Genomic DNA, 15,249 nt, shown 5'->3' on the forward strand with positions numbered 1-15,249 from the left:
GTTTATTCACGCTTTACTAATGCTAAATAGTGCGTACTTATTATAAAGTGCTACCCATAAACTCCCTTATAGAATCTGGAAATAAGATCCATGTTTTTTGGCACAATCTACTGCATACTCATTCTGCTACATCTGTTGACACTTTAGACCGATCCTTAATCATGAGATCCGGGGCTCTTCTGTTCTTTTCTTTTAATGGCTGTTCGTTTTATTTGTTTGTCTTACTTTTTTATGGCGTCATATTTCAGGCCCAGATTCTTGGGATTCTAACACCTGCCTGAAGGGCTTTTGAAGTGTCTCAAATGTCACATAGCGATCCTCTCCAGCATCTCCCCCTAACCCACATCAATCTCCAACTGCACACCAGAGCCCTCAGCTCTTATCACTGGACACTTACAGTCCCTGACGTCCGCGGGGGGCTGCGCTTTAATTTGGAGTACAGACATTTGCTATTCTTAAAACTCAACTCAGTGGTGCAGTGTTGAGGGAGAGAGCTCTGTTCTCCCTCCACTTCTTCTTCTTCTGCCTGTAGCTTTGTCCGCTATTATGTTTTTGGTTGCCATTTCCATCGAGCCTGCGTGAAAGTCAACGGACTTGATTAGTGAGTGAAACAGGATTTTATTTTTGCGTCCGTGGGGAGGCGTGCTTCATATCAGTCATGAACTCCAGCCTTGTCAACTCTTTAGCCAAAGTCTATGACAGAAATCCTCTTCACGGCCAGAAGACCGGCGGAAGGAAGCTCTCGCTTAACGGATCGGACAAGTCCCAGGCCTCTGCCCCGTCGCCCGCATCCCCTCACGATGCCGCCCTGCACTGTGTGGAGAGCCGAATGGACTCCCTGAGCTCTCAGATGGAGCGCTTGCTCTTCATGCAGCAGACCGTCTTGACCCGGCTCGACGGCTTGTCCCTGGACGTCAGGGGCATGGGTCGGGACCTGGCGTCGATGCACGAAGAGGGCCACGGGGCGAGACGCGGGTCCGGGATTCAGGCGGCGTGCAGCCTGCATGGGGCCGTTGAGAGGGCCAGCGAGCAGATGGAGAGTCAGGGACACAGGCTGGACGGGGTGGAGAGGCTTGTGGAGGGCACCCAGCAGGTGATCAGCTTCATTGGGGAGGTAGTGAAGAGCTCCAGGCTGATGGAGCTGCTGTTCAAACAGCCTGGAAAGAAGGCGAACAAGAAGGTGAGAGATTTAACAACGTCTAAAGCGAGGTTTTTCCAGAAAGACTTGTTCTCAAATTCCTTGTGTTCTGTTTTCATCTCTAACATAACAGGGAGGTGCAGCGCAACGTTCTCACAGTCTATTACCGTGAGTCACCAATGTCGACATAGTGAGAGGTCTAATTGCATTGTGATTATAGCGACAGATGCATTAAGTGCTGTTCGAAAGGTTGCAAATCCTCTCGATGGAATATGTGACCTGTTTGCGGCAACATAATAAATAGCTGGCTCTAAAACGTGAAGATTTTGCTGGGAAAAGACGTGAAGTAAATCTATAAACAATGCTTTTAGGTCCCTTCTTTGCATATCAAGCTGCCAGTCATTCCTCGTTGTTCTGATATGGCTGTACACACATCTATTATTAGCTCTGCTGTACTTCAACATGTCAATCTGTGTAATGTTAAGTAATGTTCCCTTGTGCTAGGGTGGTCATTTGTCTCTGAGGTGTAAATGATTCGAGTCAGACTGGTTATCTTATCCAAACCTGAAACCTGAAAAAAAAAATGCATCTTGTACCGTGTCATGCATGGATACTGCCCTTATGTTATGTTCTTTAATCACTGCATAGTGTATGTAAGAGTGAACATAGCGGTTTCCTGTGTTGTGCGGCATGTCATCTGTTATAGATGACATTTGACCTTTGATCTTTCTCCTGGAAGAGGAATCCATTCCACACGACATTATGCTTGAGTTACGGGGTCAACCGGAGCAGCAGTAACAAACACTTCTGCTTGCTGTCTGACTAATGTGCAAATGAGAACACATATATGAGTCAGCGCTGTTCCCGACAGAAGTCAGACTCAAAAACAAAGTTTTGCAAATATAAGGGTTCGGATTTTTAAACCTGTTTCAAGTTTTGTTTCATGCTTGATCTTTGTTTCTTCTTTCGGCAACCAGGCAAAGGATGACAAGGATAAAGCCAAACTGAGCCAGAAGGGCTTGAAGGCCCAGAAGAAGAGGAGACCTGCGGACACGTCAGGTAGGCTCAAACAGGAAACAACACTCAACCTCAATCCCCTGAGTTTACATAGAGACGTCCACAGCATCTTTGTCCTTTGACTGGAATAGATGGACTATAGCCAATTTAGATATTGATAATTGGAAGTTCAAAAATCTAGTAATATATCAGCAGATAGACCTTTATTTTTTTAAACACATGACTTATTGTAGATTAAATAGTGGGACATTTTAAAGTGTGGAAATGTGACTTGTATATATGCCATCCATTTTCAAAACACATTGAAAACAATAGTTTGGACATTTTGATGTAATAGCAGAAAAACGTCACTCATTTACTTTGTTGTTCCCATGTCAGACACTTCTGTGCAGAATGAGCCTGTGCTGCAGGAGCAGGTGGAAAAGCTCAACAGGCAGAACACGGAGCATTCCCATGGAAGGGCCGAGGCTGACAACCAGAAGGGGGAGGAGAGGGGGAGTGGGGGAAGAAGACAGGAGTCGGCGGAGCTGATCCTGGACGGACCGCACACCTCTGCCGCCCAGTCAGAGGACAGGAGGACGGCGACCAAGGAGACAGACGAGGAAGAGGAGGGAGGGATCTTTGATGACTCAGAGTCAGAGGCAGAGGCAGAGGAGGAAAAGGCGGAAGAGGAGACTGGAAAAGTGGAGGACGATGGGAAGACAAAGCATGAAGGGGAGGCAGAAGAGTTGTCAAAATCAGAAAAGGCCCCAAGTATCATCGCAGATATCTGCAAGACCTCTCTCCCGCCACAGGAGAGGTATGTTATCAGAATAGACCACTGGACAAATATAACTGTGCCAATATTGTGTTTATCTTTTATTTCTTTTATCGTTATTTTATGTTTACTTAGCAAATTAAACATATTAATTAGCAAATTAAACAAAACTGAATGAATATTCAGGTGCTCAATTTTTCCTTTCATATCCATGTGTAGCTCTGAGGAGGTCGGCGATGTGGCCACTTGCAGCAAACGCCGCGTCACAGAAGAGGACCTGGTGAAGGACGACCTCAAAAAAAGCAGAGTGGAAGACAGCGAAGCGGAAAGTGCCGACAGGCAGGTGGTGGAGGGGGAGGAGCCTCCGCCTTCCAAATCTGATGAAGTACAGACGGAGGTGGAGGAGGAGGAGGAGGAGGAGGAGAAGGAGGGAGAGTCAGCAGTGAAGGAGTTTATCATTGGTAAGACATGATGCTTTTTTTTTTTTTTTTTTTACAGTGCATGAGTGCATGAGAAACAGTCCAAGAAAACACTGTGGGCATATACTTGGTTTTGTTTATTTTGTACAACTTGTGACCATGTGTGACTTTCAATTTTAGTTGGGAATCAGTTGTTGATTCATGAGCAACTTTTATTTAGAAGTTTAGACTTTGGCCTAACTTTGTCATATCCTGTCCTCATATCCGGTTTTATATAACCTTGCAAAGTTTATTGTTTGTTGATAGAAGATAGACACCGAGGCCTTACTGGCATCGAATTCAATTCAACATTAACTTTGTTGAAAGGGATCTGCTTTCTTTGATTCCATGCACACTTCTTTTTCAAATACAAGATTAACAGTCACAAAGACACATTTCTTCAGTCAACAATTGTCTATAAGTTATGAAATAATACAACTATATGCAGTTCAGATAAAAACTCCATTAGTGATGTATGTATGTAGGACTCTAAAACACTGACTCTGGACCTGATTGAAATGAATCCACTTTGTCTCATATCCATTAGCTCCTCAAACAGACCCGACTTGGTTGTTGGTCGGTGACATTTTACTTTTCGTTCCCCAGACACTGAAACAGCTCCAGTATCATAACACCATGGCCGCTCGAGCGTCACTAACATGTCAGTCGGCACAGCTGACAGAGCAGATAGTGAGACATGCTGCTATTTTGATCCACTTTGTTTCTGGGGACCGAGGCCTCTTCCTCCAACTCTGTTTCATGCTCTCTGTTTTCAGCAACAGCTAAATTTCGTCCTTTCATTCTGTCTCCCTTTACGGTTCCTTCAGAGTCAAGCCCTCCACCGTTAGCACCTTTCGACCACCGCATCGTGACTCCCAAACCCCATCAGATAGTCAGCTATTACGCCATCCACAGAGACGAGGTGCTGGGAGGGTGAGTACCACCGAATACCAGGCTCTCGAGAGTTTGTCTTTATTTGGCTCCGTTACAGCCACGGACACTTCAACACATTGGCCCTCCATGATGAAATAACAGAGGATCTCACAGCCTGTGAAGGGATGTCTAATAGTTTTTTCCAAGACCTTTTTATTGCCCCTCTGAAGGGTATGTGATTTTGAGCCCCATGGGGCTCTTGTGAATAAGCGGCCCTCTCTGATGTAATAGACGAGTGCTAAATCCTGCCTCGCAAGTCGGAGATTACCCCTTTGCACGCAAGCACGTTGTTCAAATTACTGACATAATGGCACAGTATATAACCCTAATTACTGCATGACCGAGGGAGCCATTATGATGATTAACAATTATTTTCATAATCTATTTTCAATTAATCGATTATTGTTACCAGAGCCCCAAATGTCATCTTAAAATTGGATGTTTTGTAAGACTAACGATCCAAAATCCATTTTACTGTGATATAAAACAGAGAATGTTCCTTGTTTGAGAACCGGCATTTATCCCGCAATTTCTTAAATAATCACAATTATTATTATTATCATTATTTTGTAATTATATTATAATTGTTATTTCTTCCAATTGTGTAATCATTTCAGCAGACTAAGTGTTTTGTAAATCCAAAAGCCGATTTCTAGGATGGTTCTTCTTCTTCTATGTCTGCGCTTAACTCGTCTATGCGGTTTGCTTTTGCTTCATCAGGGGACGTTTTGGACAAGTCCACAAGTGCATAGAGAACTCGACTGGTTTAATGTTGGCTGCCAAGATCATCAAAGCCAGGAGCCAGAAAGAGAAGGTGCAGTAACGATCGGCCAATGAATGCTGAATGTGAAACAGATTATATGTTAAACAACGACATCGGGATGCCTGTTTCCCCAGACAGTCGAACGGATTGGTCATTGCTAAGCACCATTAGGTTATATATATATTATATTATATATAATAAAGATGCAGTTCAACAGCCCAGAGGGCATTATTGGCAGTTTGTCAGCCATATTGTGTCTTTCTTGCTGGTTATCCGAAAGTGAAGTGAGAGGTCAGATGATCAACTGTAGCTCTGTGGTTACATCATCGTCTGAGCTATTCAAATGGCTCAGATGATAAGTCTTCTGAAAAGCTCACGTTGGCGTCAGTGGTCATCCATGGCAAACAGGACTGTGTTGGCAAGCCCTATAAAGTCAATATAGTTGATACTAAATGTGCAAGGGTTAAAGCCTGTGATACAGTACGACCTGAAAAAGCTGCTCATAGAACAAGCACATGACGCCAATGTGTCTTCAATTATCTAGTAGCTGCATCCTCTTTGCAATTCCTCCCCTGAACAATTTTGCGATTTTACATCAGAATCCGAATCAGCTTCATTACCAAGTCTGGTGTTTTGTTGCATAATAATAATAGTAGTAATTCGAACGAAAAGCAAGTATTGGAAAAGTCAAAAAGCATAAATATCGAATGAAAGCATTTCAGGGTTTAGCCCATTACATGTTGTCCATGCTTCACATCAGAAAGGGTCTGATGCAGACTGATGGTCCTCTTGGTTGACAGTTTTTGTTGTTAATCCCTCCACACACACACACACACACACACTATCTTCTTCTCTGGTTTTCTCGCACATTATGTGTGTACCCCATACTACACACTATGCTTTTCACTGCCTCTAATTAGTTTCTGCCTTTTGTCTGCTCGTCTCTCAGGACGTGGTGAGGAATGAGATCCAGGTGATGAACCAGCTGAACCACCCCAACCTCATCCAGCTGTACGCCGCCTTTGAGTCGCGCCATGACATCATCCTGGTCATGGAATAGTAAGTCAGGGCTCGTGCGTTCGGTGTTTGTTCTCATTTGTCAATGCAACAAACTTACAAGCTCCGGCTTCTGTAGTGTGGAGGGAGGGGAGCTGTTCGACCGCATCATTGATGAGAACTACAACCTGACGGAGCTGGACACGGTGCTGTTTATACGCCAGATCTGTGAAGGGCTGCAGTACATGCATAAGATGTACATCCTGCATCTTGACCTCAAGGTAAACCTTCAACTTAGAATCGCAGATTTTTCACATTTTACTGTCATTTATTTATCTATTGTTAAATTCTGCTGAGTAACATGCACTGGTGGGAACAAATCCACATTCAGCACGTTGTATTACTGCCACGTGGTCAGGTTTTATTAAGATGCATCATTGTTCTTTCCTCCTCCGTAATCTTCCTCCTTTGTTCCTTTTCAGCCTGAGAACATTCTTTGTGTGAGCAGAGCTACTAACAAGATAAAAATCATTGACTTTGGCCTGGCCAGGAGGTAAAATCTGACATCTATTTACAATTTAAAACTTTTGTTAACTCTCAGCTTTCACAACAGGGGCCCCTTCTCGGCCCCAGATGTATCTCTTATGTTTCTGCGTGTCCTCTGCCAGGTATAAACCCAGGGAGAAGCTGAGGGTCAACTTTGGAACACCTGAATTCTTAGCCCCTGAAGTCATCAACTATGAGTTTGTTTCATTCCCCACTGACATGTGGAGCCTTGGCGTCATCACTTACATGCTGTGAGTTGTGGATGCTCATTCACATATGCATATATGTATATATTTATATAGACCTACAGTAGCATCCCTGACCTCTGTATCCTCTCGGTCCAGACTCAGTGGCTTGTCTCCGTTTCTGGGGGACGATGACAACGAGACGTTGAACAACATCCTGGCCTGTCAGTGGAACTTTGAGGAGGAGGAGTTCACGGACATCACCGACGAGGCCAAAGACTTCATCACCCTTCTACTGGTGAAGAGCAAGAGCTGGAGGATGAGCGCCGCAGAGTCCCTTCGGCACCCCTGGCTGTCAGACCGGAGTCTGCACTATCGACTAAATCAGAAGGTAAAGACCACTATCGTGTTAAACAGAGCCGTCGTGGTCGGGGCTCTCGTGATTGCTGCTGCCTTTTCCTGTCCACAGCGAAAGGCTGTAAGACCATGCAAAACACAACAGCTGGCCAATCAGAGCGCTTGCTGTTCCTCCGTGGGGGATTTGTATTCACCTGAATAAGCTTGTATAAGTTACAATGGGTTACAAAAATTGAGATTCCATTTTACAATTCATAATTTAAATATGTGTTTTGTTACATAGCAGTTGGTAAAGAGGTGACAGGAAATTAGGGCCACCAGGACTACCCTGAAATTGAAATCAAGTTAGAATTTGAATTTTTGTATCATTTGATTGAGTTTATGCATTGAAATGTTCTACAATAATTGACGACTCCATGAAGCTCATTCCGTGGATGTTATAAGCTGATGTATTAGTGAAGACACCAGTCTTGACCTAAGGAGATATATGTGACAAAAAAGTTTTACAAAAATGCTAATAGATTGGCAAACAAACCAGTGTTCATTCAGTCACTTTGTCCCAGGCACTAACTCATTGGAACCTCTCTCATTCCAGAAAAACAAGTGCCACTCTACACATAGTCCTTCTCCAGAGAGCCAGACAGGTAAGACTGATATTTTACGGCTTCATTTCTCAAACAAAAGCATTGTTTTTTTTACAAACTTCAAACCTGACGTCTGCCTTTTTTTCTTTCCTTTTTTAGAAACACTGTGAGGCCCTCAGCATGCCTTTTGACAATGTAGGGCCCTGGAGCTCAACACTGGACCAATGCTGCTGTACCTGTTTGGCTACTGGATAACTACTCGCACCCTCATGTTAGCTTAGCTTCGCAGCTTGTAGTTCTGACCTGAAAAGTGTGAGACCCGCAGAAGAGGAACAGACTTTTTCAACGCTGCCGCTGAGTCACGAACCATCTGCTAGAAGGCTTACAGGCGTACTGCAGAGCACGAAACCTCCTGAAGCAGAGTGACGCGCTCGCTCTATGGTGGTGTGTAGAACTCCCTGCGTCGCAGCGGTGAATCCCAAATATTGGAGACTAAAGACCTGAGTTATTTGTCACTTCTACAATGTCCACACTTAAAGTAAAGGAAAAACTGAAAATCAGCAGTTTAGCATCAAACACATTGCTATTCTCCCTCTGACAGAGAGCAGTTTGTCATGTTGTCCTGGTTTGTTGCATGCTTTGCACCTTTTGTCCTATTTCCACAAGATATAGCAAACATCTATTATAGACCGAAAGCTATTATTCAATTAATATATTTTTGTGAATACAGATTTTTTTCTTTCTTTCTTTCAATTTACAAGTCTTATAAAATGTTATTCTTTCTTGAGCGAAAAAAACAAACAAAAAAACAAACATTTTGAACTTGGTTGAAGTTGAAGTCACACCACATTAATTTATTTTGTACAGTATGTAACACAACACCTCCTCTCATTCCTCTGAAGTGAGGATATCTCCATGACCGAATCATTTACATTTTCACTGTAGACCGGATTGCTTTCTGTATGCGTTCATGCCTCTAGCTCGCCTTTTCGCTTCGGCAGTTTGCAGTCGCCCTCTCACCTTCCATGAAGGCATAACGAACAACAGAATACTACCTATGAATGACTCCTGATTACGACTGAAGTGGATCCTTATGTTCATTTATTTACTGGTTCAGCACCAGACTGTACTTTTATATTCAAGATGGGATTTCTTTCAGGGGAGACAAACAGGATCTGCCCGTACTGCAACAACAGAGCGGAGGTGACGTCAGCGCTGACTGATCTATGATGCCGTTCTGTCTAAGAGGCGGGAAGTTGGATGAATGTTTATCACTCAGTTGTTGGCTGCTCCAATTAGAAATGGAACGGCTTTGTGATCTTGAATACTTGTTTATTTGAATTGATGATACCCTTTTCCAAGTTTTCTTGTGTAATGATGAGACATAATTAAATGTAGAATATGAATAAGCAAATAAATAGAGCACACACAAAAAAACAAGTGCAGTGTTTCTTACAGTGTATTTTTTGGGAACTAAAACTTGAATATTAAAATTGTGTGACCATTTGCGTGAAAGGTTGTACTCCGTTTTGTGAACATATACGAAAAACTGTACAATCACACTTTTAATTAGTTGTTTTTTTTTATATTCCTGCATGTCCACACTCTCAAATCAGCAGAAGAAGAAAACAAGAACATTTTAAAATCTGCACACATTAATAGTTAGTTCCTTAGGCAATGAACACAACTTCCTGTATGAGCGTGTCGCTTCCAGAATAAAATTGAAAGCGCAATGTAAAAATACTAAATCAAGTGTCCTTTTTTTCAACTGTGAAGGCTTTCAGTTGTAATCTGGAAGAGCGGTTTAAGGCAGATTCCATAATTCCTGCCCGATACTTTATCCTGACACTCATTTAATAATTTGTCAATCTGAGAATTGTACAGGAAAAACTGACAGACATTTACTTACATGTAATGACGGGCCTTGACTCATCTCAACTGGAGGTTTCATCACATCACTTCATGCCTGTCGTGTGTGTGTTCACATGCATAATACACTAAGCGGTTGGTGTTTGTTTTCTTGTTTTCTCTAAGTACGACATGATACACGAGTATTTTGAGACATCAGTATGATTACAGGAAATACTAAACTTAATTTTATATTTATTTTCACCAGGTCATATATTACATTTCACCAGGCCATATAGGGCTGGAACACAGATGCTTTACAGAGACTGTTCTCAACAGGAAAACGATAGTATTAGTTGTTTGTTCTAAAATGTTAACAATTACCTGACAGGGATCGTACCGTGACCTGCCAACAGTCAGCATTGATAGTGTCATTCCCTTATCGTTTTATTTGTTTAAACTCAACCAAATCGACAGTTGTGTCAGATCAGAAAACTGTCATATGAATAATGTTTATAACTGACAATTGTTAGTTAGTTAGTTAGTTAGCAGTTTTTTACATTAACGTTAACAGCTCAGATCAGAAAGCAGCGGAGGACTTTTTGAATGTACAAAAGAAGAATTTTCCCAAACTAAATTATTAATCAAGTTAATCAAAGTGGCAGAGAAATACTGAGGGAAAAAACAACTTCATATTCAACTATTGTTGGGTAGATTTACTTTCTTTTCCAAGAAAGAGAAGGAACATGAGCAGCATGTCCGGAGGGTTCTGCAGCGGCTGCTGGAGAACCTGTTTGTCAAGGCGTCTCTCATCTCAAAGAAACCTTCAAGATTAGTTTATTTCTGTTGGAAGTTATACACACACTTTCTTTTATGTAGTAATGAAATGCAGAGCATAGATAATGGGACACAAGGATGTTCACCGTTTGAGAACTTGTGTGTTCCTGAACGTGGCCAGATGGGCGTAATAAATCCTCCACTGTTACCCTGCAAGAGACCACTCCCATCGGGATAGAAACATTTCATAAAGATACTCAGATCTTTGCAGGGTCATCCTTCAATCAGAGCCCATGTCGATGTGTCCTTGGGCTAGACACCCAAATTGCTCCCTTAGCTGGGTCCTACAGTGTATAAGATAAGATAATCCTTTATTAGAACCACAGTGGGATGTGTGTGTGAATGTCAGTTCGTCCTGTTGGGCCCCTTAGCCCCTCCCATCAGTGTATGAATGGGTTTGACCAGTAGTGGGAAAGAGCTTTGAGTGATCGGAAGACAAGAAAGTACAGGTCCATTTACCATTTTACAAGACCTGCTGGGGTCTGTGATCGCACATAATCTGCACCTGTTGTTGCTCCATTCATACGCTTCAGTTTTTCCTTTATTTTGTAATGGTGTGTACGTGTTTGTCCACCTGAGTACGGATTTGCTGAAGTTCAGGAAGGCCATGAGTCATGTGGTAAAACCAGCAAGTCGTGCCGGATGGGAAACACAGCTGTGGGGTTATCAGGGTGTGCTAACGTCTCATCCACAGAGCTGTTTGTGGATTAAATCTGTCTCATGGACTCGTGGGTGAATGCCAGAGCGGACGTCAACTTGGCTCTTCATGAAACACAAAAACAAACTGCTGGGCTGATTTCACTCTCAATGTCCCATTCTTACATTTGCACTTAACCCTGCACTCTCTCTCTTGCGTGTTCCAACACACACAACACATGTGTGAAGGATGAAGGGTTCTGCACAGCAGTGGACGCACAGTGAGAGTTAAATACCTCGAAGCACACAGCGAGACACCTGCCGTCCAAACAATAGGGGAGAAGAAGCGGAGCCCCGAGCTGTAATGGAGCTGTGTGTTTTTCTCTTTTGACCAGGCAGGATGGACGAGCAGACTGCTGTGCTTCTCAGGACCCCAGACACTTGTTTTTATACAATAATGTTTTGGCCTACTTTATACCATTTTCTCACCAAAATGAACACGTATATGCAGGTTTTTTAACACGGGAAAACCCAATGAAAGTAAGCTATAGACTCCTTACCCATTGCCAGTAGAGGTGTAGGCCCTTCCATTTCATTTTGCACCTGAGACAGGGGTAGTAAATAGTGAAAACGTACAAAAAAAAAATGTAATACCATATTTGTATATGTTGCTTATTTAGTGTCTCTTTCAAACTCTCAAACCAGAGTTGGTGATTGTTGGTTATATGGAAAGACGAACCAACATGCTTTTGATGAGTTACATTGGTTTCTGTTGAGTATGAATGAAGTGTGTTTCAATGATCAGCAAGGTCATATTATAGTTGTCTGACTGGAGCAATGTGGTCCAGCTGTGGCCAGCCGGAGCCTTCTTGGCTGAGGTCCGGTAGCTTTGAGGAGAGCATATGAATTGTATTTTTTGTATGTTAATACATTGCATTTTGTTTAAGGGCAAAGGGGCTTTAGACTGTAATGCAATCACACCTCCCATCATGCGGTGCACTCTGGGAAGTCCAGCATTGAAAGAGTGATTCCACAGGCTACTGACACTCTCAGCTGGAGCAGATGTTTTCATACATGCTCAAATGTACTAGAATAATACAAGATTATTGGAGCTGCTCTGAGTGTTTGATTGCTCCTCTTAAGATAGTGTCTCAAGTGATGTGAAATGAATTTCTCTATCAGGGTCAATATATCAAGTTCTGCTCCTGAAATTGTGTTTATTTTGGCATGCTGACAAGTCAGTGCTAACAACAATGAAAGTATCATTAACAGCATCGGTATTTATTACAGCCCCCCCGGCCTTCACCTACAAAACACTCAAAGAGACTCAAAAGGATCGCTGCAAAGAGAAACCAAGCGACTCACAATGACTATGAAATGGGCCGACGCCACCACTGAGATAAGGATCTAAAAGTATGACTCCGACATGGACAGTTCAAAAAACAATGCCTTCACTGTTTCGAGGTTCGGTGAAGACTGTGGATTAAATCCCAAAGAAAAAGAACATGAAAGTGAAAACAAGGACAACGTAAGTTGATGAGGTGTTCCATGGCGAGACACACAAAAGCAACTACTAGAGATTCAAAATGACGACAAAGAAATGCAAAAATAACGAACCATCAAAAGTAACAACATAACTACAAAAAGACACAACCCCACAAAGAGATGCGGAACAACTACAAAGAGACACAAAATGACAACAAAAAGAGGCTTAAAAAACACCCTATTTTTCAGCCCTTTCCTCGAAAATTGCATACTAAATTGCAAACTAAAAAGGGTATATCTCTGCAAGCACTAGAGCTATTTGAAGATTTTTGGTTATAATAAAAGGTACACATGTCAGATTGTGTTCAGATGTGTACATATCGGTCTATATGTTACTGGTTAAGAGTAAATGAAGATGACACACAGAAAAAAATGAAAAGGTTTCAGGTTCGTCTAGAAAAAAAGCACTTTCAGGATGATTATTTCTTTGAAACGATGCAGCTGTAAGGTCCAACTCTAACCCAAATCATAGCACCATAAGTGAACATTCTCTCTGCAAAGGTTGACTTTGATAAAGTGAAACAGAACAACGATAGAGAGGGTTTAGTGCAGAGAAAATTCAGGTGAGGACTTCAAAATTTGCATTGGGGCACATTTTCACACATCTGTGACATTTGAATTTTTTCATGTACCAAACCATATATTTCACTTGTATATTACTTATGGTGTTCAAAACATCCAAATACAGCAGTTTTGAGCTTTTTTCTTCTTCTCATAAAACAAGCTATGATTTACAGTTTTATAGAACAATCGCCCGAGAGGAGGAAACAGCCTCGAGGCTAAATTTTGTTCCTCTTGTAGTGGTGCTCATTAAACAAGACTCATGTTTACAAATATGACATTATATTTGTACAGATTACTGACATGTCCTCCTCCACATTGTTTGACCAGGATGTTTCTGAACCACATCACACAACAAGTTTGCACACACCCAGAGAAATGTTGTTGCTGCACGCAACGGCATTGTCGGCTGATTTCTTAGTGGATGTTTTTGGTGCTTGTCCCCTGAGTACAGGGTTGCAACAACTTAATCTAAACCCAGAATATGATGATGCAAGTGACTGGTGCAGACTTGCATGTCATTTGAATTACTTCTTGTCTCATAATTTGTGTTGTTTGTGTAACTATTGTAGCTGTATCATTGTTGATATCATGTTTTCAGTTGCGACATTTGGGACCTTTGTTACTCCTTTTACCGTTTTGGTTCACAGACTATTCAAAGTCCTATACAGGTTTTTCTGCTTCATCCGGAACCAGAAGAGACTCATACACTGCTGCTGTGATTTTTTTTAAATGTATTACTTCCTATAAATATTGCCATTTAAGTTCTACGTCCTCTGACTTTACATTCAACAAAACAAATGGTGTTCAAATATGAATGTACAGATATCATCTGAATACGATCGGTAAATGTTTCCCTGCCTGCTATACTCAAAAGACCTGATCTAATCTGCAGATACTCACCTCACCGGTTTTGGTGAACCCATCAGCTTGGATTCCCACAGCCAAGCCTTTTCCCCTTCAATTCTCGATTCCCCAGCCAAAAATCCTGCCAGCGTCCATCTCACCTACCATCTGCACCTACCTGCCGGTCCCACATCTGCATTTTGGTTCAGCCTCAGATTTGTGACAGATTATATTGACATCAAAATAGACCATAACCATAATAAACCATACTCATTAAGGAAAATGTCCCTCTTTGGAATATTTACAGTATATAAAATCTCTCTGGGTTTGGAATTATTGATGTATTATGTGTTGAATACTTTAATGTTGCAGCTGGTAAAGGTGGAGCTCATTTCAACTACTTCATATACTGCTGGGTAGCTTAACCCATGATATTACGACATCATTTTATCAGGTGATTTATATTATGTAGACCTATATAAGTCATCTGAATCTGCAAAGTAACTAGTGACTAACATGATCAAATATCTGAAGGCAAAGCAAGGCAAGGCAAGTTTATTTGTATAGCACAATTCAAGAACAAGGCGATTCAAAGGGCTTCACATAAAACCATTAAACGCATCACAACATAATGCAGAAGAAAACAAGATTTAAAAACAATTAAAAACATACATGTTAAAACATTAAAAAACAGTCAAAAAGGAAAACATAGAATAAAAGTTGCAGTTCAATTTAAGAAGCGAGATGCAGAAATTGATTAATATCCTTGAATCTGGTTCAATTAAAGGCAACAGCAAACAGGAGTACATAGTTCAATATTGGCTTAAAAAATAGCCAATACAGTAGAATGAAGTAGCATGAAATGGAAATGCTCATGTAAAGTACAAGCACCTTAAACTCCTACTTCAGTACAGAACTAAATGTACATTCCAGCCACACAAAACAACCTCTTCTCGTTGACATAAGCGGTGGCTGCAGTTCTCTCTCCATCCTGCAGGAGGCGCTGTGATGAAGCACGCGCAGTCCTCTCGCGCCCTGCGCCCTCTTTAACGCACCCTCTTCCGCTGCACCCACATGCTCTCTCCCCATTGGCTGATCTCGCGCGCCGCTTCCTGCTACGTAGGCTCCTGCGTTGTCTTTCTTTTTTTTCTCCTCTCAAGCGGCGTGTGTTTTTGTTTTACGGATGCTGAGGAGGCTCGTCTGAACTCTCACGCCAACTAAACACGCCGCGACACCGACGCT

General features: G+C 42.0%; 1 protein-coding gene across 1 annotated transcript; it reads left to right on the forward strand.

The window, feature by feature from the left end:
* Positions 1-658: 658 nt before the first annotated feature.
* On the forward strand, positions 659-9,429 carry mylk4b (myosin light chain kinase family, member 4b; the record flags this gene model as incomplete). The annotated part of the gene is made up of 13 exons (XM_079221515.1): positions 659-1,180; positions 2,116-2,197; positions 2,534-2,954; positions 3,132-3,373; positions 4,198-4,303; positions 5,024-5,117; positions 6,016-6,125; positions 6,202-6,343; positions 6,545-6,615; positions 6,731-6,859; positions 6,953-7,184; positions 7,746-7,794; positions 7,894-9,429. The coding sequence occupies 13 exons, from the start codon at positions 659-661 to the stop codon at positions 7,902-7,904; spliced, it is 2,211 nt and encodes a 736-aa protein (XP_079077641.1). The 3' UTR covers positions 7,905-9,429.
* Between the last annotated feature and the right edge of the window lie 5,820 nt (positions 9,430-15,249).

The sequence above is a fragment of the Taurulus bubalis genome, assembly GCF_910589615.1.
Source record: "Taurulus bubalis genome assembly, chromosome: 7".
NCBI lineage: Eukaryota > Metazoa > Chordata > Actinopteri > Perciformes > Cottidae > Taurulus > Taurulus bubalis.